This window comes from Dama dama, chromosome 20, assembly GCF_033118175.1.
Source record: "Dama dama isolate Ldn47 chromosome 20, ASM3311817v1, whole genome shotgun sequence".
Classification (NCBI taxonomy): Eukaryota; Metazoa; Chordata; class Mammalia; order Artiodactyla; family Cervidae; genus Dama; species Dama dama.
Genome location: NC_083700.1, coordinates 24139792 through 24166914, shown reverse-complemented (window position 1 = coordinate 24166914; position 27123 = coordinate 24139792). Strand labels below are relative to the sequence as shown.

General features: G+C 40.8%; 1 protein-coding gene across 5 annotated transcripts in view; it reads left to right on the top strand.

The window, feature by feature from the left end:
* Positions 1-27123, top strand: part of PDE4DIP (phosphodiesterase 4D interacting protein) — a 243942-nt gene that overhangs the window by 42912 nt on the left and 173907 nt on the right. For all 5 annotated transcript variants that reach the window (XM_061121024.1, XM_061121023.1, XM_061121025.1 and 2 more), the window contains exons 2-3: positions 13623-13678; positions 19742-19887. In XM_061121024.1, coding sequence (XP_060977007.1) covers positions 13623-13678; positions 19742-19887 — 202 coding nt within the window. The remainder of the gene's footprint in view (positions 1-13622; positions 13679-19741; positions 19888-27123) is intronic.

The window sequence follows — 27123 nt, the reverse complement described above, 5'->3', positions numbered from 1 at the left end:
CTAATTAACATACAGTAGTTCTAGCAATTAATTTTCTGCATTTGGGGAAGGAAAATCTCTGCCTTTGCAACTCTGATCTGCTTTTAAATAGACCACATTTGGATTTGGGCTTGAGAAATTTCAGTGCTTTCACCCCCACTTTCTTATTTCCCACATATTAGACTCCCTCATTCCTCTTGTAGCTTATAGGCTAAGGCTGGATTTAAAATACCAGAAGAAGGACTTCCCTGATGATCCAGTGGCTAAGACTCTGTACTCCCAATGCAGGTGGCCTGGGTTTAATCCCTGGTCAGTGAGCTAGATCCCACATGCTGCAACTAAGTTTTCAAATGCTGCAACTAAAAATCCTGTATGCCACAATGAAGATCAAAGGTGCTGCAACTAAAACCCAGCTGGCCAAATTAAGAAGCTTTAAGAAATGTATCAGGAGACTGGGAAGTGGTTGTTTCTGTATCTGAAAGGAAAAGTTGGCTGACCCTCATCACAGTGCCCTCTCTACTCTGGGCAGCTCAGGGGTAGTTCATCCAAGGCTGTATGGAGTATCCATCCATTCAGTGTTTGTACTGGGACCCTGCTCTTATTGAACTGGGCAGTGAAATTGAAGTTTTATTCTATAAATAAAATTCCAAACTGGGCTCAGAACATTCCACAAGTTGTCTCTGGCAAAAATTCAAATGGTGTTTAAGGTTAGAAGAAAGTCCAGAATAAAAGAGATGTCATGGTGACCCAAGGTAGCTCTACCCAATTCTATTTTAAAACATTCAGAAGCACTGAGCACTTGTTTTCTTCTGTCTCAGGACATCTTCTGAGTTCTGTGATCATCAAGACAAGCATGATCTGAATTTTCCTTTTTTTCCTCATGGCTGAAACATTTTACTAGTCACAGACTGTTTCTTTTAACAACAAGAACAGCTTGTATTTTCATAGCAATTTAAAGTGTCTAATAAATTTTCCCTTAATCTATATCATTATCTCTAGTCCTTTTCTGCTTGTTCTATTCTGCAAAAACTTCTTTCTTCCTTTGCTTCTCTAGGGTCAGCTAGAGAAAAGGTAACCTGCACCGGGCCAAGAGTATTTACTTACCCTGGCCAAAGTAGAAGGGGTGTAAAGAAGAAATAACTGCTGATATATAGAAAGCATTGACTGACGAAGAAAATTAAACTGAGTAATCTCTAGCACTTCATTCAAGAAAATATTTATTTTCCATTTCATAATGTGGAATACTATTATTCATAATGTGGAATAGCCTGTCATGTCATATTATATTAATAATATTTTATTTAATCATTACCTTATATGGAGTCCTTTAGGTGTCCAGTTTTTAACTATTATAAATAATACTTGATAAACAACTAGGTGCTTAAAGCATTTCCTTCCATCAGATTATTTTTGAATGACAGATACTTAGAAGTAGAATAATCAAATGTTATTAGACTAGAATACATCAAACACATCTAGTTCTTGGAAACACATTGCAAACTGCTTGGGGTTAAAGCTCATATAACTCATATTAATATGAAGATTATTTCATTCAGTTTAAATATCTTTTTCAAGACCCGAGTTTCTGTATTCAGAAGGGAAAATGGAGACACACTGACATAAAGTGGAATTCTCTAGGATAATCCCAGGTGAATCAGTAGCAGTGTTCCCAACTGGTACCCCTCTCTAGAGTAAACTGCTTAACTGTCACTATTAATCTCTGTTACCATCTTGAAGTGTTTCCTGAAATGGTAACAAACAAAATTTTAGTATAATAAAGTAACCGATACTGCTAAGTCACTTCAGTCTTGTCTGACTCTGTGCGACCCCGTAGACGGCAGCCCACCAGGCTCCGCTGTCCCTGGGATTCTCCAGGCAAGAATACTAGAGTGGGTTGCCATTTCCTTCTCCAATGCATGAAAGTGAAAAGTGAAAGTGAAGTCGTTCAGTCGTGTCCGACTCTTAGCGACCCCATGGACCACAGCCTACCATAAAAGTGGGTATAAATTACATCAAAATTATGCATACGTATTAGGATGTCTGTTGCAAGGAGAGAAAAAAATAGATACTGTATTTGGTTATAGGATTATTGTTAATACCCCTTACATGCTGCTTTAAAGCTAAGTCAATATATGTTTTTATAGCAGGAAGAAATTTACATTTATTCTACCAAGTGGCAGCATGTAAAGTTTGAAACTGAGTTAGTTTTAGAAAAGGTTCTTCTGTGCATTACTTATAGATTTCCACATGATTGGTGCCTTGGGGCAGCATCATTGCTAGCAGACCTAGGGAGCTGGTGTCTCTACTCATCCTGAGCTAAAATTATTATGAGTGAGCCTTAATATACCAGTTGTTCCCACCCACAAAACTAGCCTTGCCTTTGCTAGGATATCTTTGTTTATCCCTTGAGGTTATGTTCAGCATTACCTCCTTTGGGGATTATTTTTGGAACCTAGTTTTGGGTGTTCTCTGTAGCTAGAGCACACTATGCCTTCTTTATTATTGCATGTGGCTGATTGGTTTACATACTCTATGAGTTTATTGGAAGAAAGGACTGTCTTTTGTCTCTAAATCTTTAGTATCTTACAATACTTTTATCACATAGCAGATCCTCAGTTAAGAACTTTCTAGAGAACATTCCCTGCAAGGCTCATGTGAGTATATGTTTGGTAGGTGTCTACTTACCATTAATATAGAATGAATACAGCAGGTTATCAAATCTGGATGCCATTATTCATTCAAATTCTATTTATTCATTGTTGAAGAAATATATGCATCTGATTCCTATTATGATCTAGATTTCTTAAATGCTGGATACATGATAGTGAATGATATAAAAACCCTGCCTTGAAGGTGCTGGCCCTCTAGACAGGTCACAAGACATGCGTATATGTTACTGTTGTAACTTGATCTCCTAGTTTCTTAATTCACTCTTAATTCACTTAACTCTAATTCACTTCAGGACACTATGAGCACATAAGCACACCCATTGTAGCTCATCCTCACTCCAAATTCTCTATCCTTAGGATCCTGAACTCTGAAAGTATCTTCCCTGACCACTGGGTCAAGTCCTCCATCTCCTCATCCTTTCTGAGTATTCAGTTTACCTTATCACTTACTCCGGGTCCTTCACTTCATATCTTCCAGGCCATCTGCTCCTCATTCATTTCCCTACTGAGCCAAGACCTCAGAGTCAGCTATTTGAATCATTCTCTGCACTGCTTTAGAATCTTGTACCTCAGTTAATTTTATTACCCTCTGGGATTCTGTCAGCTTTGTTTAAGTACATTATAAAGACATACTGAGAAGGAAGACTCTAGATTCATTCTTTCTAAGCTTGGTCAGGTTAATGTGATACCCTTCTCTTCCTCTCACCTGCCTCCTCTCCTGATGCTTCCTTTTCCCCTAAAAATGCAATCCTCAAAACCTCTGATCTCAATGTGTGTTAGTCTCAGTTGTGTCTGACTCTTTGCTACCCCATGGACTGTAGCTCATGGACTGTAGCTCCTAGGTCCTGGGAATTCTCCAGGCAAGAATACTGGAGTCGGTAGCCATTTCCAGATCCAGGAGATTGATCTTCCCAACCCAAGGATTGAACCCAGGTCTCTCACATTGCAGGCAGGTTCTTGACCATCTGAGCGACCAGGGAAGCTTAACGAAACAAATAAAATCAAGATGCAAAATTATGTGTTCAGTGTTATTTCTATTTTGTGGAATTCATATGGGCATATAAACTGAAGAACAGCTAAAAATAAATACATAAAAATCTTTATCAATGTTTCCTTTAAGTGGTAGCATTTTTTATTTTTTCCTATGCATTTTTGTCCTTTCCAAAATTTCTGGAAAGCACACATAATTCTCTAAAAATCACTAAAAACAGACATTATCAAGGAAGGAAAAAGTAAAAGGTTATGTGAATAAAAAGGTAGGTGAAAACAGGGGAAAAAAAAAAACCATCTATCTTTTGATGTCTGGTGAGGGCCTCAGCCTCCGCATTCCCCAGTGTCCTGTGAACAGTGGTTGTTAATGAAAACTGCATTACCAGGACCAAGAATAAAAAGCCAAGCTAAATTTTAGAAGAGGGTAGAGAGACATATGCTATCCCTGAGTGATATGGCTGAACTCAGATTATTTTCACACCTCTTCTGAAAGAGTGATATTAGTGTCTTGGCTGATTCAGGGAGGAGAATTTATTAGACATCTGCGTGTCTAATAACTTCATAAGGCAAAGTGAGATAATTATTTGAACTACCCTTTATTAATACCTTTTCACAGTATTAAGAGGTTTCTCTGAACCTTGAGGAATAGCAGCATGAAAAATGTTCGTTCCTTTTAGAATAAAGATTCAGTGCAGAAGCAAAATAGGTCATAAAACTCAAAGTTGTTGCTGGTACATAGTGATGCTTGTAGCTCCTGGTAGTGATTGAGGACTTAGCACTCCAGAAAACTGCCTCCCAGAGTTCCACTGGGCCACAGCCACTCTCAGTGAATAGATTCTGTTGAGTGAAGGGTGTAATTGCAGCCTATACTGGAGAAAAGTGGATGTTACTGTGTCAGTGCCAAGTCAGCTCACACTTGGTCAGCATGCAGAGGGAGATTCACAAGTGATGCTGTCTGTGTTCTGAGGGGCTTTGCCAATTAAGCATTCCAGCTTGCCGAGGTTATAATGATAGGCCTTGAGATGAGAAAAAAATTATAATCTCACTGTATTTATTACAGAGTGGGCCTGTGCTCTGCATCTGTGACATCTCTGCCATTTGCATTTGAATGCGTGTTTTTGCAATTCTGTTGCCAAAGAGGGGATATTTGCAATATATGGGGCAGAGAAGATAGTGTCTCTCTTGGCAAGAGGAAAAAAGATCTGAGACATCTCAGAGCTTGTTCACTAATGGCCTTCCCAGTTTTGACTGTATCTGTTTCCATCACATCTTCTACCTGTCAGTTTATTCCCTTTGTCTTTTAGGGACAATGCCAAGTGTTATCACGGAAAAGGATTCAGGGGAGTCATAACCATTTGGAGGACTGTGGGTAAAGATAGGGAAGTATAAAATAGTGGATGACTCACTTTTCAGGATAGAGCCTATGTAAAAAGTCATACTTGCCACTTCCTTTTAAGGATTTTAATCACTTGTCACATGGCATCTGATATACCAGGATGCAAATACTCCATTGTGAACCATGTGTGTATTGGGAATGAGTTGGCGTCCCAAAAAACAAATATGTGTCAGGATTTGAGTCTAACTCACTTCTCCTTCCCACAGCAGCACTGCCCAATCTTCCTCACATCTCACTGTCTCAGGGTTCATTTGTCTGGAGTCAGGGCAGGTTCAAAGGAGACTCCTGGCAAATGTGTGAGTAGAAACAGGACACATTGGACATGTGAAGGTTGAAGTCAGATATAGATTTCAAGTTCCATGTTACCATCAACTAACTGGATGATCTTGGGTAAATTACATCATCCTTCTAGGCCTCTTATTTCCTTACCTGTAAAGTAGGGGTAACAGGACCTACTGGATTATGGGAGAATTGAATGAGATAATTCCTGGAAAGAATCAGTCAATCAATAAATGGTGGTGGCTTCATTGGTGGTGGGTGGTGGTTGTTCACAATAAAAATAATGATCATTTAATTCAAGATTAGTGTTGAAGAAAATTCCAGTGTAAGAAAACATGTTGAACTATAAAGTTACACACAGGCAGTCTGGAGACTATTATCTATGGTTTGTTTCCAAGTTGGCACCACTTGTGAAGCCCTACCATTTAAAAATCCCCAGGGCTAGGGTCTTCCCTGGCTGTCCAGTGGTTCAGACTCCACACTTGCAATGCAGGGGGCTCAGGTGAGATCGCTGGTCAGGGAACTAAGATTCCACATGCCAAGAAAGCAAGCCACAGTTCTCCTTGTCCTTCTGGATATTTTATATCTGCAAGGGTTGAATGTGGATATAAGTTTAAAATATGAAAAAGAGATGTTTAAACATTAGAAACATTTATTTGAATCAGAATCTATAAGTTCATGACAGATGAACTTTGAAAAATGTGGAATTAGAACAGGATATGTGTTTGGACCCCAATAAACAGTGAACTCTGGGAGTTGGTGATGGACAGGGAGGCCTGGCGAGGTGCGGTTCACGGGGTCGCAGAGTTGGACACGACTGAGCGACTGAACTGAACTGAAACAGTGAACTTGCACAGTCTTCCTGTCATACGATATGTCCCCCACTGTTTGAGATGGTCACACTGAGCCCAATTCCTTACATAGTTCATCTTTTATCAAGGGCCTTAATAGAAGAGCAGTGTAAATAAATCAGAACATGTTTCTTAATATTTTAAAGAAGAATTAACATTCTAGGATAAAAATAGTAAAGAAAAAAAAAAAAAGGAAGATATTCACTCGTATTTTCTACCATCCTAAACCTCCAGCCTCTTCACTCCTCCAGATTCTGTGGTATTCTGTATAGTCTGTAACTGTAGACGTTTTTACTACAGTGTAATGTTAGTCCTAGTCCTTTCTTGCTGACCTATTTTATATCATCTTTGGGGAGTCTAAGTAGTTATATGAAGCTATGGTGTTGGAGGAGGGGAGCACAAATGAAACCGTTTTCCCTTAGACACCCCTAATACTCCCTCCTGAAGGTTAGAGTTTGAGAGAGGAAGGCTTGAGGAGGGGAAAGTTAAAAGGAAATTGGAAGGGGTCTAAGGAGCAGTTGATGTTTACTTAGGATGAGGGGAACAAAATTAAAGCCCTGAACACCCTCTTCAGTTTCCTATTTTGCAGTCTTCGTCATGTTTCCTTACATATTCATACCTATCCTTCAAGGCCTAAATTCAGTGTTCTCGGTTTTCTGTAGATTTCCTAGACCCCCTCTCCCCATCAGAACAAAATTAATTACTACCTCATTCATGTTCTGAAATCACTGTTATAAATCTCATTGTTCTAATAAGTCTCTCTTCAAACCCTGTCTGCCACCCCTAGTAGACAGCTCTGAGCACCTTGATTTCAGGGCATTTCTTTTTCATATTGATATTTTTGGTGCTTGTTATACAAGTAACTTCTCAGTAAATGTTTATGAAAAGGAATGACAAACTCTAAAAATAGCAACCAAGGCCCAGTTTTTTGCTCTAAATACTGGTATGGCTGATTGCTTTTCCTTCTCCTGAATTTTCCGTTATGGTAAGAAAGCCATATAAGAAGAAGTTTGAAAGACAGAAAATGCCTCTGGGAGAAGGTCTTTGTCCCTCAGCTTAGAGATGTTAAGGAAGGGTGGTGATACATGACGAAGTAAGGGGACCAGACTGTGTGGCTAAGTGTATGTGATAGCCTTGGGGAGGAAGCCTGAAAAAATAACCACCTCTGTGGGAGTTTGAACACGCTTATGGGAAGAAATGGGCTCAGATGGTAAATAATCTGCCTACAGTGTGGGAGACCCTGGTTTGATACCTGGGTCAGGAATATCCTCTGGAGAATGAACCTGCAAACCACGACTGTATTCTTGCCTAGACAATTCCTTGGACAGAGGAGCCTGGCAGGCTACAGTCCATGGGGTCACAAAGAGCAACTAACACTTTCACTTTTCATGGGAAGAAATAGCCCTAGGTTATTGTCTTAATAGAAGAAGAAAGCAGTGAGGTCTAGACAGACAACAGATATAGTTGGGGTGGTTTTGGTTTGGGATATTAATATTTCATACTGTTCAAAGACTTGTTGGAAATTTACTTTGTAATGGCAAAGTTATATGATTACCACCTTGCCATTGCTCATGAATAATATGGTCCATTAACACAGTTTACTACTTTCCTCAGTCCATAAATTAAACAGACCAAAATACAAGGCAATAACACCAAATATATATGCAGTTTGCAAAGGACGGTCTATGGCTGCCTTATAGAGAATATTTCTCTGCAGACTCTGCCATGGTGTTACCCTTTGCTAAGGAAGAATCCAAGTTTGTACCCCTCTGCACAATGTTTCGAGAGACTAGACTAGTGGACCAGTGGCTCACATCTTGGAATAGCCACTTTTAAGGAACACAAAATTGAGTGTTGTGGATATTCCTGATATAATTGAGACTAGCACACTTAGAAAACTACTGGAAGAAATCACCAGAGCACAGTCTGACAGCGTCAGAGTATCAGCATGTAGCAGATGTCTGTGACTACCTAGAGGGGTGGGACGGGATGGGAAGGAGGTTCAGGAAGGAGGGGACATGTGTACACCTATGGCTGATTCATGTTGAAATATGGCAGAAACCAACACAATATTGTAAGGCAATGCAGTTCAGTTCAGTTCAGTTACTCAGTCATGTCTGACTCTTTGCAACCCTATGGACCGCAGCACACCAGGCCTCCCTGTCCATTAACCAACTCCCGGAGTTTACCCAGACTCATGTCCATTGAGCTGGTGATGCCATCCAACCATCACATCCTCTGTCGTCCTCTTCTCCTTCTGCCTTCAATCTTTCCCAGTATCAGAGTCTTTTCAAATGAGTCAGTTCTTCACATCAGGTGGCCAAAGTATTGGAGTTTCAGCTTCAGCATCAGTCCTTCCAATGAACACCCAGGACTTATCTCCTTTAGGATGGACTGGTTGGATCTCCTTGCAGTCCAAGGGACTCTCAAGAGTCTTCTCCAACATCATAGTTCGAAAGCATCAATTTTTGGCACTCAGCTTTCTTCACAGTCCAACTCTCACATCCATACATGACCACTGGAAAAACCATAGTCTTGACTAGATGGACCTTTGTTGGCAAAGTAATGTCTCTGCTTTTTAATATGCTATCCAGGTTGGTCATAACTTTCCTTCCAAGGAGTAAGTGTCTTTTAATTTCATGGCTGCAATGACCATCTGCAGTGATTTTGGAGCCCCCCAAAATAAAGTCAGCCACTGTTTCTACTATCCTCCAATTAAACATAATTTAATTATTAAAAAAGAGGGAGGGAACATGTGTATACCTATGGCTGATTCATGTTGATGTATGGCAGAAACCAACACAATATTGTAAAGCAATTATCCTCCAATTAAAAATAAATGAATCTTTTAAAAAATAACAAATAAATAGATTTTTTTTTTTTTAAAAAAGAATGTTGTAGATGGCTTTGAGTGGACCAGTTATGTCCTGATCATCTTCAACCTAATCACTCTGGAAAACTGTAGGAAAGGCTGTTCCTATGGGATATTGAATGTTACTGTATTGCGTGAGTCCAGTATTTTCATAGCTACTTACCAGCAAGTCAAGGAGATAATAATACATCATGAAGAAATTAAGTGGGGGAGCAGCTGCTAGGTGGGTTGTACTTGGAAAATGTTTGGTTCTTCATATTGAGCAGGAAGGTATCTTGGCAAAAATTAGTAAGTGTGATTTTAGTGAAACTGGTATCAGTTCAGTTCAGTCACTCAGTCATGTCCGACTCTTTGCGACCTCATGGACTGCAGCATGCTAAGCTTCCCTGTCCATCACCAACTCCTGGAGTTTTCCCAAACTCATGTCCATTGAGCTGGTGATGCCATCCAACCATCTCATCCTCTGTCGTCCTCTTCTCCTCCTGCCTTCAGTCTTTCCCAGCATCAGCGTCTTTTCAAATGAGTCAGCTCTTTGCATCAGGTGGCCAAAGTATTGGAGCTTCAGCATCAGTCCTTCCAATGAATATTCAGGACTGATTTCCTTTAGTATGGGCTGGTTTGATCTCCTTACAGTCCAAGGGACTCTCATGAGTCATCTCCAACACCACGGTTAGAAAGTATCAATTCCTTGGCCCTCAGCTTTCTTTACAGTCCATCTGTACTATACTATCCTCTCACATCCATACATGACTACTGGGAAAAGCATAGGCTTGACTAGACAGACCTTTGTTGGCAAAGTAATATCTTTGCTTTTTAATATGCTGTCTGGGTTGGCCATAACTTTCCTTCTAAGGAGTAAGTGTCTTTTAATTTCATGGCTGCAGTCACCATCTGCAGTGATTTTGGACCCCCAAAAAATAAAGTCTGCCACTGTTTCCACTGTTTCCCCATCTATTTGCCATGAAGTGATGGGACCGGATGCCATGATCTTAGTTTTCTGAAATTGGTATATCTGATTAACAAATTGGCAAGGTAGTGGACAAAAAGATAAGGCTCACTGAGGGAAAATTTGGTTCATTTAGACATGAAAAGCATATAAAGTAAAACATTCAGGTAACATGTAGGATAAAAATATCTTTGGAGAAAGATTATATATGTACATCTATGCAGGAGAGCTGTACGTGCCCTCATGAAACACATGCTTGCTGACTATGAGTCATTCATGGACTGATGTTTAAAAAAAAAAAAAAAAGAAACTAGAAATACTTGAATTTGAGAAACTAGGACAAGGGCATACAATTCTTTTCTGAACTTAAGTAATATAGAGAAAAATTTACCAACATATGTTACTGCTTTGTGGGTGGGTGGCAGGGCCTGGCTTGGAGTTTGTCTCTACTATACCCCAATTCTCTTTGCACTTTGGTTTATCAGCTATTTTCACAAATTGCAATCCCCTCAACACATACCTCATGTTTCTTAACCCTGTGCCCCTTCTCTGGGGGAGCATCAGATTCCTTCCCAAGCTTTTGAGCAGCTGAGTGAGCCCCACTCTGTGGCCATATGAGAGGAAACTTGAGCTGTTAATAGAGTTAAAGTGATTTTTAAAAAAATCTCCAGAGACTACAGAAAGCCCATTAACTCAGTACTCATCCAGAGTGACCTCTCTACCCTTCTGGTTATTGCTTCATAGAAGACAGGCAGTCGGCTCAGGGGTGAGTGTGGGATGGGGGAGAAGGTGAAGAAGCTTGTGGCATCCATATGCATCACCTTGTTGGCACTTGCTCCTGATCTATAATGTGGAAATCTTCAGAGCAAGAAGAATTGAATGAGATCATGTCTGGAAAGTTTCCCCATCCTTAGAAAGTATTAAAATGAGTTTTAATGCTACTAGTGTCTATTAGAATAGAATTGTGTAATTACTGAAGGAACCTTAGAAGTTCATGCATTTCTTTTACAAATATTTAGGGAAGCTGAAGCCCAGAGGTAAAACTGACCTGTAATCCCCTTAGTAGCTTGTTGTTGTTGTTCTGTTGCTAAGTCGTGTCCCAACTCTTTGTAACACAACTTAGCAATGGAACACAACAGCAAAAAGCTACATAGGTAACTCAAGACAGTGTCTTAAAGGAGAAGTGAAAGTTTTGTCTGCATTTGATCTATACCAGGGTGTCAGCCTCAGAGATCTATAAGGAGCCAGGCCAGTATCTTAAATGAGCACATGAGCTGGGATTATAAGAACAAGAAGTGACAGGGACTGTGGCAAACCAGAGAACATGTCTCTTCTGTTTAAAGGCGGCAGGTTATCGCTCTGTGTGGGAAGGCAGGCCCAGTATTGCCAGACCCATTCATTTTACAAGAGAAGTTAGGAATGGGTCAACCTTGTGTTGACCAAATGAAGCATGTTGGATGGGCTGAATTTGGCCTGAGGAAGGACCTTGCTCCTGATGGCAGAAGCGGTTACCCAGGTCTGTGGGCTGAACATAAAGGAATCCATTCATGCATGAGTAGCAGCAACTAAGTATTTTTTTCCTCCACAAATTTTTCAAGACATTATTCTGGCTGATAGTTTCAAAATCCTTCCCCTACTTTTTCTCAACGGAGGGAAATCCACAAGTAGTAGTTCACCTCTTTCATTTTTCACTCTCAGGGAAAATTTTTAATGAGAAGTGGAGAAGGGAAAGGGGCAGAGGGCCTGGAAGAACTACAAGCTGGTGACCTGCTTTTGAATAATAAAGAACTGCCAGGTGGTGTGTGTAACCTGGTGTGTTCTGCCTGGTACTTTTATGTCCATCTGGAACTTAGCAAAGTGAAGATTTATGCCAAGATCCAGCCCTGAGGCAGAGAAGGAAGAATACCAACAGTTTCTAAATAAATGCCAGGCTCTCTTCCGCCTCCCTGTGAATGTCTCCTGATTTTTAAAAAGAGAAGCTTTCTAAATCTCTGGCTATAGAATTATTTTTAGGACAACTAACTGGGAGTACCCGAGGGACTAAGGAGTAAGCTAAATGTTGAAAGCATCTCTTTGTAGGATTATTGCAACTGCCTCTCTGTTTCTTGCCTTTCCCACCCAGTCTGTTGTCAAAACAGTAGCCAGCCCTTTTAAAACATCCATCACTCAGTTCATCTCTTTCTTGGACACACCAGACTGCAGTGGCTGAGTTCCTCTCAGGGTCCAGAAAGGCGTTATATAATCTGTCCCCGGCCCAGCCTTCCTGTTACTTCCCTGACCTCACCTCCTGCTACTCACTCAGCCCAGCCACACTGGCCTCCTTGTTGTTCCAGAAATGCTCTGTCGTGCTTCCTCCGAAGAGCCTTTGCACTTGATGTTCTCTGCTTGGAAGACTCTTTGCCCAAATACCCACATCATTGCTTCTCAGAGACACTTAGCCTACCAAAAATTGCAACCCCCCTTCTCTTCCCCATCCCTCCAGCATTTCCTACTTCTACTCCCGACCTTTTTATAGTACCTGTCCCCAATTTTTTATAGTACCTGTCCCCAATTGTTACTATACATTTCGCTTTTTTGTTTCCTTTTATGTAAGTTCCATGAGTGCAGGTGTTTTGGTCTGTTTTGTTCACTGCTACATTCGTAGAGCTTAAAACCAGTGCCTAAAATCATAGTAAGTGCTTGACAAGCATTTGTTGAATACATCTTGAGTTTTCTTTTCCTTCTCTTCTAGGGATACTGGTCTTCACTGTGCTGGACAGATATAGATCTTGCTACTGCATCATAGTGTTTTTAACATTTTAACATTTCCATTAGTAGACTTTTGTTTGTTTTAACATTTTTTTAGTAGACTTTTTTTTTTTTAACATTTCATTTTTTTTTTTTTAACATTTCCATTAGTAGACTTTTGTTTGTTTCTCAAGTTTTCTGGATCAGTTCTACTTCCTAAGCATATCGATTTTTTTTTGCTTTTCTGCATTTCTACTCTCGTTTCCTTTAGTTAAAACTATCACAGCTTGTTGTTTTCTCCATCTACTTTTGTTCCTTCTACACGATGTCATTCAGCAGTCAGAATCATCTGAATCTGATCATTTACCATTCATTTCCTCATTTAAACTCCTTCAGTGGCTTTGCCTTGCCCTGCACATAAGTCTCACATGCTTACCCCATCCCTCGAGGCCCTGCATGGTCTGGGTGCAGCCCTGGCTTTCTCTGTTCCTCTAACAGGCCAAGTTCCTCCCTGACTCAGGGTCCTTGCTTTTCCCTCATGATGGAATACACTTCTGTTTCCATTTTTCATCTGGCTGACATTCTCTTCATCTCAGTTTAGATGTTCTTTTCTCTGAATTTCTCTGAATCTCTCTACTAGTTAAGTTACTCTGCGTATTCCTTCATAGTACTTGCCACACTAGTAATTCAATGCCTGTGGGATTGTTTGTCCAGCGGCTCTCTCTACACCTACTCAGTAAGGTGGGGCATGTCTTTGTATTTCCAGCACTTAACCCTGACCCTGATACATAGTACTAGAACAGCTTAATGATTGCTTGTGGAGAAATAAATAAAACCAGATGTCTTGACACTGAGGAATTGAACACTGTGTGGGGTGTTACTTCATTAATGGATGATGTGCTTCTCTCCACAGAGATTATTTTGCAGAAGATGATGGGGAGATGGTACCCAGAACAAGTCCTGCAGCAGGTAAGGAGGTCATGGATCTTTCTTTGCTATACTCTTGGTCTCCTGCTGATCATAAATCTCTTAAATTTTAGATCCCATCATCTTGGCTATATCTTCAGACTTTTTTTGAATTTCAAAATTTGCACATACCACTGTAGAACATAATACCCCACCTGCGCAGCACAGTGCAATAACTCGTAACTGAAATACTTCAGTATTTCAGTAATGTGAACTCTTCATACTGCTAGCAATTCTGTAATTGCAAGTTAAAGTCACGTGTAAAATGATAGACTCTTCCACTAGAATGAAATCTCGAATATACCATTAAAATGGGTATAATAATGGTGTCAACCTCATAAGTGAGATTAGAAAAGCTCTTCGAGGACTTCCTTGGTGGTGCAATGGTTAAGAATCCTCCCTGCAAAATATTGTATGACATCCCTTATATGTGGAATCTGAAAAAGAAATGATACAAGTGAATTTACTTTCAAAACTGAAAGAGATTCACAGACTTAGAGAAGAAGCTTACAGTTGCTGGAGGGGAAAGAATGGGGGCAAGGGATAGTTAGGGAATTTGGAATGGACAGGTATACCCTGCTGTGTTTAAAATGGATAACCAACAAGGACCTACTGTATAGCACAGGGAACTCTGCTCAATATTATGTGGCAGCTTGGATCGGAGGGGAATTTGGGGGAGAATGGATATACATGTATATGTATGGCTGAATCCTTTTGCTGTTCACCTTAAACTATCACAACACTGTTAATTGGCTATATCCCAATACAGAATAAAAAGTTTAAATTAAAAAAAAATTATTTTAAATCCTCTTTGTAACGTAAGGGACATGGGTTTGACCCCTGATTGGGGAACTAAGATCTCATGTACCTCAGAGCAACTAAGCCCAGGCGAGTCCGAGTCTGTGCCCCACAATGAAAGATCCCACATGACACAAGGAAGAATCTGCATGCCGCAACTAAGACCCAACTTGCAGTCAAATAAATAAATAAACATTAAAAAACGAAAAGCTCTTAGTACAGAGCTTGTCAAGGAATAAACACCTGTAAATATTATTATTAATGTGTACACAATAATATATTATTCCTGTATTAAAATTAACTAGAGGTCTACCTAAATTGCAAAACCAAAGTGAAAATAATTCTCTTTTGGGGGCTATTTTTCACAAAAACTTTCAGTCACTTAGCGTTTTACCTATTTTGCTAAGTGATTTGCCTTTTCATATCAGCCTTGAAGCACAGATGGTTCATATGCACAATGCAGAAAAAACTTCTTTATTTGAATGTGTTAAGGACTTGGAGTCATTTAAAATTAGCATTTGTAATTGTGTATGTAAAATCCATAAATTCTAAAGGTTTACCATACTCATTTTCAGCATGAAGATCCTCCGTTTTGAGGTAAAAATTGAAAGACTAGGGCAAAAGTGGAAGGGTAAAGAAGAAATTGCCTATTATATGCAAGGTATTCAGTTGGCTACTTTTATTGTTTCATTTAATCCATATGAAAGCTCTATGAGGTAAACATTATTATTCCTGTTTTTACAGAGGCAATGGCACTCAGCAAAATTAAAAGATTTGCCTAAATTCCCATAATTAGCAGGTGGATTAGTCAGGATTCATATCCAATCTTTTTTTTTTAAACATTTTTATTGTGTCCAGATCTAGTCTTTGAAGTCTCTTCTCTATCATATTCTGTGAATCTAACTGTAATAATACATTGCTCTGTTTTATAAAATTTTCTTTCATTTAATTGCCTTATTTAATTTCATATAAATGTGTAAGAAATAATTTTTTCTAATTTATTTTAATTAAACATTTGTATTTACTTAGAAATGTCAAGTTTTCAACAAAACAGGTGCACCATTATTATTATTACTATTACTATTAATTTGCAATCACAGTGTGATAAACAATTAACATTATAACAATTACTTTGTACAAACTAACTCAAACACGATTTAAGGTGGGAAAAAACCCAACTCTTATCTGTAACTAAGCTGTGCTATGTACCAATAAAACCTGCTTTATTTTTTTTTTCTCATTTATTTTTATTAGTTGGAGGCTAATTACTTTACAATATTGTATTGGTTTTTGCCATACATTGACATGACTCAGCCATGGATTTACATGTATTCCCCATCCTGAACCCCCCTCCTGCCTCCCTCTCCACCCGATCCCTCTGGGTCTTCCCGGTGCACCAGCCCTGAGCACTTGTCTCATGCATCCAACCTGGGCTGGTGATCTGTTTCACCCTTGATAGTGCACTTGTTTCAATGCTATTCTCTCTGAACATCCCACCATCACATTCTCCCACAGAGTCCAAAAGTCTGTTCTATGCATCTGTGTCTCTTTTTCTGTTTTGCATGTAGGGTTATCGTTACCATCTTTTTAAATTCCATATATATGCATTAGTATACTGTATTGGTCTTTATCTTTCTGGCTTACTTCACTCTATATAATGGGCTCCAGTTTCATCCATCTCATTAGAACTGGTTCAAATGAATTCTTTTTAATGGCTGAGTAATATTCCATTGTGTATATGTACCACAGCTTCCTTATCCATTCGTCTGCTGATGGGCATCTAGGTTGCTTCCATGTCCTGGCAATTATAAACAGTGCTGCAATGAACACTGGGGTGCACGTGTCTCTTTCAGATCTTGTTTCCTTGGTGTGTATGCCCAGCAGTGGGATTGCTGGGTCATACGGCAGTTCTATTTCCAGTTTTTTAAGAAATCTCCACACTGTTCTCCATAGTGGCTGTACTAGTTTGCATTCCCACCAACAGTGTAAGAGGGTTCCCTTTTCTCCACACCCTCTCCAGCATTTATTGCTTGTAGACTTTTGGATAGCAGCCATTCTGACTGGTGTGTAATGGTACCTCGTTGTGGTTTTGATTTGCGTTTCTCTGATAATGAGTGATGTTGAGCATCTTTTCATGTGTTTGTTAGCCATCTGTATGTCTTCTTTGGAGAAATGTCTGTTTAGATCTTTGGCCCATTTTTTTAGTGTGTCGCTTATTTTTCTGGAATTGAGCTGCAGGAGTTGCTTGTATATTTTTGAGATTAATTCTTTGTCTGTTGCTTCGTTTGCTATTATTTTCTCCCAATCTGAGGGCTGTCTTTTCACCTTACTTATAGTTTCCTTTGTTGTGCAAAAGCTTTTAAGTTTAATTAGGTCCGATTTGTTTATTTTTGCTTTTATTTCCAATATTCTGGGAGGTGGGTCATAGAGGATCCTGCTGTAATTTATGTCGGAGAGTGTAAAACCTGCTTTAAATTCCTGTGCTTATTTAAACCCTACTACTCTACCAGGCAAGGTTACTGCCTATTGAAAGATACCATTAAGCACAGGGCCACCTAAACACACACTTGATAATATATTATTTTTACAGAATTGAAAAGATACTGTACAGTGTCCAGTTTAAAAAGAAACCATATAGCCTTATATTTCCTTTTCTGAAAAATCAATGATGTAATGAGTAGTTATGAGTAGTTAGATGCTTCTAAACCAGAAAATAAAACTGCACTGGAACCACCCTATTTATCATCATTATTTTCTTCTTCATCTTTCTCTTCATTGTCATCTTCTTGATACTTTTTGTCTTCTTTTGACTTCTTTTTTAAAAACAGGGAATTCTCTTTTCTTAAAAAATTCTGAGAAGTTGATTGAAGTATCTGGGGGACATTTTCTTGCATTCCTTCTAGCAAGTTTGCAGAAAGAGAAAGCAGGAAGAACGGAGGGAGGCATTTATTCTCCCATCCCAGAGGTTGCCTTTTCTTTCTACTGATGGTTTCCTTTGGTGAACAGAAGCTTTTTAGTTTAATGTAGTCCTACTTGGTTTTTTTGTTTTGTTTTGTTTTTGGTGCCCATGCATACATGGTCCATTAATTTTCAATAAAAGAGACAAGAGTGTACAAGGGATGAAGGAAGGAAAGAGAAAAGGGAAAGGGGGAAAAGAAAGGAAAGAAAAAGAGCCTGTGGTGGCATTATTGCTTCTTGGCCCCTTCAGCTGGCCTTTGTCCGTGTGTCTGTGTTTAGGCGGCTTTCTCTCCGTGGGCCTAGAGTCACCCAGAGCCCATTTCACTGTCATTTGATGTCTGTGGAACTCAGTGGGTTGTCATGTCTGCCATTCTTCCTGATTAAAAAAAAAAGTTCAATAATAAAGGCTCACTGCTTCTTACTGTCAGTCAAGAAAAGATGTGTTTTTCTATGTCTTCGACCTGAGTCTACCACCCCAAGCCTGCCTTAGTCGGAGGTCATCTGTGTACTATGCTTGAAGGAAGCCCTGGTTTCTTATTCTCCACAGTGTTACTTCTCCAAGGCAGGCATAGGGTTGGTAGCAGCTTAGCCTCCACGAACTTCTCCCAGGGGAGTGCCTACACTGGTTAATGGAAAGATTGTGTCTCTGTCCCTTTGCCTGTTTTTCCCTCTCAGGCCTGTTACAGTCCCCTTTGCTGCTAAAATAGCATGGTGTTAGCATGCCATTAGAAAGGTTGAACGGAAGGGACGTGATATTGTTCTGCCACTTTTTAGCAGTATGTGTGCATTCTTGAGTGCTAAGTTGCTTCAGTCATGTCTGACTCTGTGCAACTCTATGGACTGTAGCCTGCCAGGGTCCAATGTCCATGGGATTCTCCAGGCAAGAATACTAGAGTGGGTTGCCATGCCCTCCTCCAGGAGATCTTTCCTACCCAGGGATCGAACCTGCATCTCTTATGTCTCCTGCATTTGCAGGCAGGTTCTTTACCACTATCGCCACCCTGGGAAGCCCTTTTAGAAGTGTAGTATTGGGAAAAATTTCTGAACCTTTGTTTACTCATTAGTAAAATGTATGTAATAATCACATCAGTCTATTTCAGTCTGTTTCACTGGTTGCAATAACTTTTTATTTATTTATTTTTGGCTGTGAGGTGTGTGGCATCTTAGTTCCCAGACCAGGGATCAAATCTGGGCCCCTTGCAGAGAAAGAAGAGTCCTAACCACTGGTCCACCAGGGAATTCTCAGCACTAATTTATAAATGAAATAATTCATATGAAACTATTTTGTAACACCTGTTACAGTGTCGGTTGTTATATTTGTTATTATTCCTATACTGTAACCTGAAGGATTCTCTGTAAAGAGATTTATAGAAATAGTTCTTAGCTAGTAGCTTGATTTTTTTTTTTTTTCAAATAAAGCTATTTCAGTTATGTTTGGTTTCATGTGACACACCACTCTAAAACTTAGTGGCTTCAAACAGGGGTCAGCAAACTGCCACCCATGGGTCCAGTTGCCAGTATTTGTAAATAAAGCTCACAACACAGTCATGCTCATTCTCTGTCATATTCTCTGCATCTGCTTTGAGCTACCAGGGCAGAGTTGAGTAGTTGTGACAGAGATGATGCCCATGAGCCTAAAGTGTTTACTGTCTGGCCCTGTAAGAAAAGGTTTGCCCACTCATGGCTTAAAACAACAGTGATACATTATTTCTCACAATCCTGGATGTTGGGAAACTGGGCATTTCTTCTGTTGGTCTCACTTGAATCACTCAAACAGCTGCCATCGTCTGACAGCTTGACTGGGACTGAAGGCCTGAGACACCTTTTCTCAAGTGTCTGGCAGTGGTGATTGGCATCCTCATCCCCCCAGGACTTGGCCTTTATCCCCCAGCAAGGTAATCTGGGATTCTTCTCAGCATTGTGGTTGTGGGGTTCTAAGAAGGCAAAAACACAAGGCCTCTCAAGGCCCAATCTGTGGCATTCATCCCAAAGTGGCATTTTCATCACCGTCTCTAGGTCACAGCAAGTCACTCAGCCAACCCAGATTCAAGTGCTAGGGAAGTAGACTCCGCTTTCTGATGGCAGGAGCAGGACCATCACATTACGAAGGTACATGGACATAAACTAGTGGGCTGCGTTAGGGACCACTGTTAATAAGATCTACCATAGGCTACTTCACGTGCACTGCTTCTGTGCGGCCTAGAATTGGTTCATATTTTGCAGAAACCAAATTCTGCTGGAACATGAAGGTTGGAATGATCATAATGCCACTATTAGATAAAATCTTCTGTTGTTCTGTTTCACTGGCAGCTTTTCTTAGTGACACCAAAGATCGAGGCCCTCCTGTGCAGTCACAGACCTGGAGAAGTGGTGACAAGGTCCCCTTTGGGCATTCCTTGAGAGCATTTGAAAGACCTCTTCAGGTGCAAACCCAGGCTCTTCGAGACTTTGAGAAGGTAAGTCACATGGGTGGATAATCATTATTCCAGTTAGAAGGCATATGGGGATAGTGATATTTTATAATAATGTGACCAATAGTTTAGCTTGGATTATGAGTATTCTTTCCTCTTCATGGATCACAGCTTTGTCATTGGCAAAAGGGCTTGCATAACTCAAAGAAGCTAAAAGCCATGCCATACAGTCCCACCTAAGACAGAAGGGTCATAGTGAAGAGGTCTGACAAAATGTGATGCACTGGAGAAGGGAATGGCAAGCCACTCCAGTATTCTTGATTTTAGAACCCCACGGACAGTATGAAAAGGCAAAAAGATATAACACTGGAAGTTGAGTCCCCCAGATCAGAGGGTGTCCAGTATACTACTGGGGAAGAGTGGAGGGCAGTTATTAATAGCTCCAGAAAGAAGGAAGTGGCTGGGCCAAGGCAGAAAAGACGCCCAGTTGTGGATGTGTCTGGTGGTGAAAGTAAAGTCTGATGCTATAAAGAACATTGTAACCTGGATTACATAGGAACCTAGAAATGTTAGGTCCATGAATCAAGGTAAAATGGATGTGTTTAAGCAGGAGATGACAAGAGGGAACATCAACATCTTAGGAATCTGAACTAAAATGGACGGGAATGGGTGAATTTAATTCAGGTGACCATTTTATCTGTTACTGTGGGCAAGAATCTCTTAGAAGAAGTGGAATAGCCCTCATAATCAACAAAGGAGTCTGAAATGCAGTACTTGGGTGCAATCTCAAAAATGACAGAATGATCTCGGTTTGTTTCCAAGGCAAACAATTCAAGATCACGGTAATCCAAGTCTATGTCCATCCACTAATACTGAAGTCGAACAGTTCTATGAAGACCAGCAAGACCCTATGGAACTAACACCAAAAAAAAAAAAAAAAAAAAAATGTCCTTTTCATAATAGGGAATTGGAATGCAAAAATAGGACATCAAGTGACACCTGGAGTAACTGGCAAGTTTAGCTTTCGAGTACAAAATGAAGGAGGGCAAAGGATAACAGAGTTTTGCCAAGAGAACACACTGGTCATAACAAATACCCCCTTCCAACAACAAAAGAGGCAACCCTATACGTGGACATCACCAGACAGTCAATACTGAAATCAGATCGATTATGTTCTTTGCAGTTGAAGATGGTGATGCTCTAAACAGTCAGCAAAAACAAGACTAGGAGATGACTGTGGCTCAGATCATGAGCTCCTTATTGCAAAATTCAGGCTTAAATTGAAGAAACTAGGGAAACCACTAGGCCATCAGGTATGACCTAAATCAAATCCCTTATGATTATACAGTGGAGGTAACAAATAGATTTAAGGGATTAGATCTGACAGGGTGCCGGAAGAACTATGGATGGAGGTTTGTAACATTGTACAGGAGGCAGTGATCAAAACCATCTCAAACCAGGCCACTGGCCAGTGCCGCTGCTCCTGCTCCATCGCCCCGGGCCCTGGCGGCTCCACCCCTGCCTCCACCCTCTGACTGAGCTTTGCTTGTTCCACTAATCCAGGGAGGTCGTGGGTGGAGGCACCCGGCTTCGGCTGCCTCCTAGGGCAGAACACTAACCTGACCACGGCAGGCCTGCCATGCTCGCCCCAATTCCAACCTCAAAAAAAAAAAAAAAATCTCAAAGAAAAAGTAATGCAAGAAGGCAAAGTGGTTGTCTGAGGAGGCCTTACAAATAGCTGAGGAAAGAAGAGAAGCAAAAGGCAAAGGAGAAAAACAAAGATATACCCAACTGAATGCAGAGTTCCAGAGAATAGCAAGGAGAGATAAGAAAGCCTTCTAAAATGAACAATTAAAGAAACAAAGGAAAACAATAGAGTGGGAAAGACTATAAATCTCTTCAAGAAAACTGGAGATATCAAGGGAATATTTCATGCAAGGATGAGCATAGTAAAGGACAGAAACAGTAAGAACCTAACAGAAGCAGAAGAGATTAAGAAGAGGTGGCAAGAATACACAGACAAACTGTACCAGAAAGGTCTTAATGACTCAGATAACCATGATGGTGTGGTCACTCACTTAGAGCTGGACATCCTACAGTGTGAAGTCAAGTGGGCCTTAGGAAGCATTACTGTGAACAAAGCTAGTGGAGGTGACAGAATTCCAGCTGAGCTATTTAAAATCCTAAGAGTTGATGCTGTGTAAGTGCTGCACCCAATTATGTTAGCAAATTTGGAAAACTCAGCAGTGGCCACAGGACTGGAAAAGATCAGTTTTCTTTCCAATCCCAAAGAAGGATAATGTCAAAGACTATTCAAACTACTGTACAACTTCACTAATTCACATGCTAGCAAGGTTATACTCAAAGTCCTTCAAACTAGGCTTCAACAGTATATGAACCAAGAACTTCCAGATGTACAAGCTGGGCTTAGAAAAGGCAGAGGAACCAAATTGCCAACATTCCTTGGATCATAGGGAAAGCAACGGAATTCCAGAAAAACATCTACTTCTGCTTTGTTGACTATGCTAAAGACTTTGACTTTTGTGTTGAACACAACTAAACTGTGGAAAGTTCTTAAAGAGATGGGAATACCAGAACACCTTACTTACCATGGACTGGTTCAAAATTGGGAGAGGAGTACGTCAATGCTGTATATTGTCATTCTGCTTTTTCAATTTATATGCAGAGTATATACATCATGAGAAATGCTGGACTGGATGAATCACAAGCTGGAATCAAGATTGCTGGGAGAAATATCAACAACCTCGGATATGCAGATGATACCACTTTAATGGCAGAAAGTGAAGAGGAACTAATGAGCCTATTGATGAGGGTGAAAGAGGATACTGAAAAAGCTGGCTTGAAACTCAACATTTAAAAAACTAAGATCATGGCATCTGGTCCCATCATTTCATAACAATTAGATGAGGAAAAAGTGGAAGCAGTGACAGATTTTATTTTCTTGGGCTCTAGAATCACTGTCGATGGTGACTGTAGCCATGAAATTCAAAGACACTTGCTCCTTGGAAGAAAATCTATGACCAACCTAGACAGCATATTAAAAAAGCAGAGACATCACTTTGCCAACAAAGGTGCATGTAGTCAAAACTATGGTTTTTCCAGTAGTCATGTACGGATGTGAATGTTGGAACATAAAGAAGTCTGAGCCCTGAAGAATTGTTGCATTTGAATTGTGGTGCTGGAGAAGACTCTTGAGAGTCCCTTGGACTGCAAGGATATCAAACCAGTCAATCTTAAAGGAAACCAACCCTGAATATTGGAAGGACTGATGCTGAAACTGAAGCTCCAGTATTTTGGTTACTGATTAGAAGAGCTGACTCATTGGAAAAGACCCTGATGCTGAGAAGGATTGAAGGCAGAAAGAGAAGGGGGCAGAGGATGAGATGGTTATATAGCATCACCGATTCAATGGTCAGGAATTTGAGCAAATTCCAGGAGATAGTGGACAGAGGATCCTGGAATGCTGCAGTCCATGGGTGGGCAAAGAATTGGACATGACTTAGCGTTTGAACAACAATGGCATGAGTATTCTTATCATAACGATGTCTCTTTTAAGAGCGTTTATCCCAATAAGCTTATGCACTGTTAGCTATGTACTGAGCACTGTGGTTCATGAGCTATCACCTGTACCACTGATTCTGTCATATCATTTTTATCCCTGGATTACTTCTCAGATAAATTTAGGGAGTTTAAATGGCACCCTGAGAATCTGTAGCTTGGCTGTACTGAGCCCAGGAGATCTAGTCAGTTGGTTAGCATTACATTCTCTATTGCTGGGTTGGAGCACTCTGGGTATCTGGATACTGTTTGCACCACAAACAGTTGAGTTGGCTCAACCACAGCCATTTGCTTCTCAACAAGAATTGGCATTGTTGCTTGAAACTCCGGATTTAACTCTTGAAGTGCTCTGCATCTTGATAGGGTTATCCTTAGTATTGTGTTAGTTGCTCAGTCGTGTCTGACTCTTTGCGACCCCATGGACTGTGGCCCGCCAGGCTCCTCTGTCCATGGAATTCTCCAGGCAAGAATACTGGAGTGGGTTGCCATTCCCTTCTCCAGGGGATCTTCCTGACCTAGGGTTCAAAGCCAGTTCTCCTGCATTGCAGGCAGATTCTTTACTATCTGAGTCACCAAGGAAGCTTGGCCAAAAACAGAATTACTGACAATGTAACACACGCTGCCAGCTTCCTGTGCCCTGGCTTGATCCAAGGAAGTCTGCACAATAGAACCTATCTACTGGAATTTGCAGGTGGCTCAGTGGTAAAGAACCTGCTTGCCAATGCTGGGGACCTGAGATGCAGGTTGGATCCTTGGGTTGGGAAAATCCCCTGGAGAAGGAAATGGCAACCCACTCCGGTGTTCTTGTCTGGAGGACAAGAGGAGCTTGGAGGGCTACAGTCCATAGGTTCGAAAAGAGTAGGACAGGACTTAGCAACTGAGCACAGCACTGGAATTTGTGTGACCTGGAAAGAGCACCCAGGATTTCTCACATCCCTGTGAGCTAAAAAAGGAAAAAGCTCTCTGATGCCCCCTGGGGGTTACCCAGGAATTGGGACACACATGAATATTGTGTAAAAATTGCCCCGAGATGTGTGGGTTTCTTTCATTCTCGAATGGATAACTTTTTATATAAAATAATAAACATTCCACTTCAAAAATGGGTTACTAAAGCAGTATTGACATGAGATTACCCCCCATTTTTCTCAATGTGTAAATGGAAATGTTTCACTAGGACCTAATGTACCAGACATTCCTGTGGTTAAGAATATGTTCCATATAATGTGTGCCTGAGAATTGAAGCAGCCTACTCTTGGTTTTTTTTTTTTTTTTTCTTTTTGCTCAGAGTTGTCATGGTTACTGTTTTTTTTTTTTTTTTTTAAAGACAGAGTTTGCAGGAATATTAAATGTCTTTTGAGGACCAAACCTCTGAACAGCTGTCGTGCTGGTTGTAGGAGTGGGGGTGGTACCATCCAACCCCTTCCTCTTTGCTCACCTTTTGCATCAGCTGCAGTGCAGAAAGGGTGAGCAGAGCTGTGTGCATGTGTTCTATGCGTGTTAAGTTGCTTCAGTTGTGTCTGACTCTTTGCGACCATATGGACTATAGCCCCCAGGCTCCTCTGTCCAAGGGATTCTCCAGGCAAGAATACTGGAGTGGATTGCCATGCTCTCCTCCAGGGGATCTTCCCGACCCAGGGATCGAACCAGCATCTCTTACATCTCCCGCATCAGCCGGTGGGTTCTTTACCACTAGCATCACCTGCAGCACCTCTCAAAGCTGTGTGGGTACTCGCTGAAAGGCAGTCTGCCTGCATGTGCCTTGTGGTTGAGTGGTGATTTGGCCTGTAGAAATGAAGGATGTCACTTCCCTGGATAGGATGGATGGCCAGATGCTGTGAGAGAGGACAAAATAATAGGCTGAGCTGGTTGATGGGCAGGGATCAGCTGACTTTCAACTATGGAGTCCTAAGTCTTTTTCTTTTAGCATTCAGGTCTAATATCGCTGATTAGTCTTCATTGCTCAATGCTGGGAACCATTGACAGAAATCAAGCTAGGATACAGTTGTTGTTTTTCAGTCACTAAGTCATGTCTGACTCCTTGTGACCCCATGGACTGAAGCTGGCCAGGCTCCTCTGTCCTCCACTATCTCTTGGAGTTTGCTCAGATTCATGTCCATTGAGTCGGTGATGCTATCTAACCATCTCATGCTCTGCTGCCCTCTTCTCCTCTTGCATTCAATCTTTCCCAGCATCAGAGTCTTTTCCAATGAGTCAGCTGTTTGCATCAGGTGGCCAAAGTATTGGAGCACTTGATGCAAAGATGAAGAGAAAAGGCCAATAAGAGATATATCTTAAATATCTCCCCTCTACGTGTCAAGCACTAAGTAAATAACAGAAAGGCTACAACAAACATATTTGTCAGAAAGGTCATTGTCAGTAAACCAAGCTGTGCCCTGCTCACAGGTCTGTTCATTCTTACATCCATTCATCCATCCATCAGTTCTGTAGACTTTGAATGATAGCACCTGCTGTATGAAGAACCTCCATGAAAGGATTTGAAAATTAGAGGAGATATTAGTTAGAAAAGAAGTGTAGGAGGGAGAGGGACACATTCCAGTGTTCTACCCTAAGACTCTAAATAACATGATATTTTCTCTAAAGTTTAAATCATGCATTCAGTAGCCTTGGGATAAAAGTTGAGAGCTATACTTGGAAATGGGAAAGGGAAATATTAATGTTGAAGGTTTTGTGCCAGAGAAGGGTCGGCTTCTCCAGGGCATGAAGCAAACATCCAGGGGATACAGGCCTGGGCTGAGCAGTCAGGTATCTATCTGTCTTAGTCCACTCAGACTGCTATAACTGAGACTGGGCAGATTACAAATAACAAAACTTTATTTCTCACAGTCTTGGAGGCTGGAAGTCCAAGAATGGGGCACCAGCATGGTGGCTTAGATGATAAAAAATTCACCTGCCATGCAGGAGACTCAGGTTCGATCCCCGGATTGGGAAGATCCCCTGGAGAAGAGAATGGCAACCCACTCCAGTATTCTTGCCTGGAGAATTCTGTGGACAGAAGAGTCTGGTGGGCTACAGTCCATGAGGTGGCAAAGAATCTGACATGACTGAGCCACTAACACTTTCACTGTCATGGTTACCTTCTGGTGAGGGCCCTTTTATTGGCTCATCGCTGATGCCTTCTCACTATTTTCTTACCTGGCAGAAGGTGTTAGAGATCTTTCTGAAGCTTCTTTTATAAGATACTAATCCCAAAGGCCTATCTCCTAACACACTACCATCATCCACGAGGAGTAGGATTTCAGCATATGAATAAGGGGGCTTGTGCATTCAGACCATGACACCATCCTGACTTCATTTATCCTGCAACAAACACTTGACCACTGTAAATAAAATGCCATTCCTATCCTTAGTTATAATCTACTGGGAAGTACAGACATTGCATTAAGTATAACACAAGGTGTCCTTATCATAAAGATGAGGACAGTGCACTCTGAGATCTTGAGAGAGAATGTTTAATTTTATTAAAGGACAGAGAAGGGCGGCCAATCAGAGGACACCTCTCCTGGGGGCTGCACATTGAGTGAGGTCTTAAAATCTGAATTTAGATTTTTACCAGCCAGAGAAGGAGATAATAATATTCCAGATGGAGGGGAGATTTGGGTGAAAGGAAGAGAAGTAGATTCATAAATAGACTGGGCTAGATGGATGCTATGGTCTGAATGTTTGTGTTTCCTCCAAATTCAT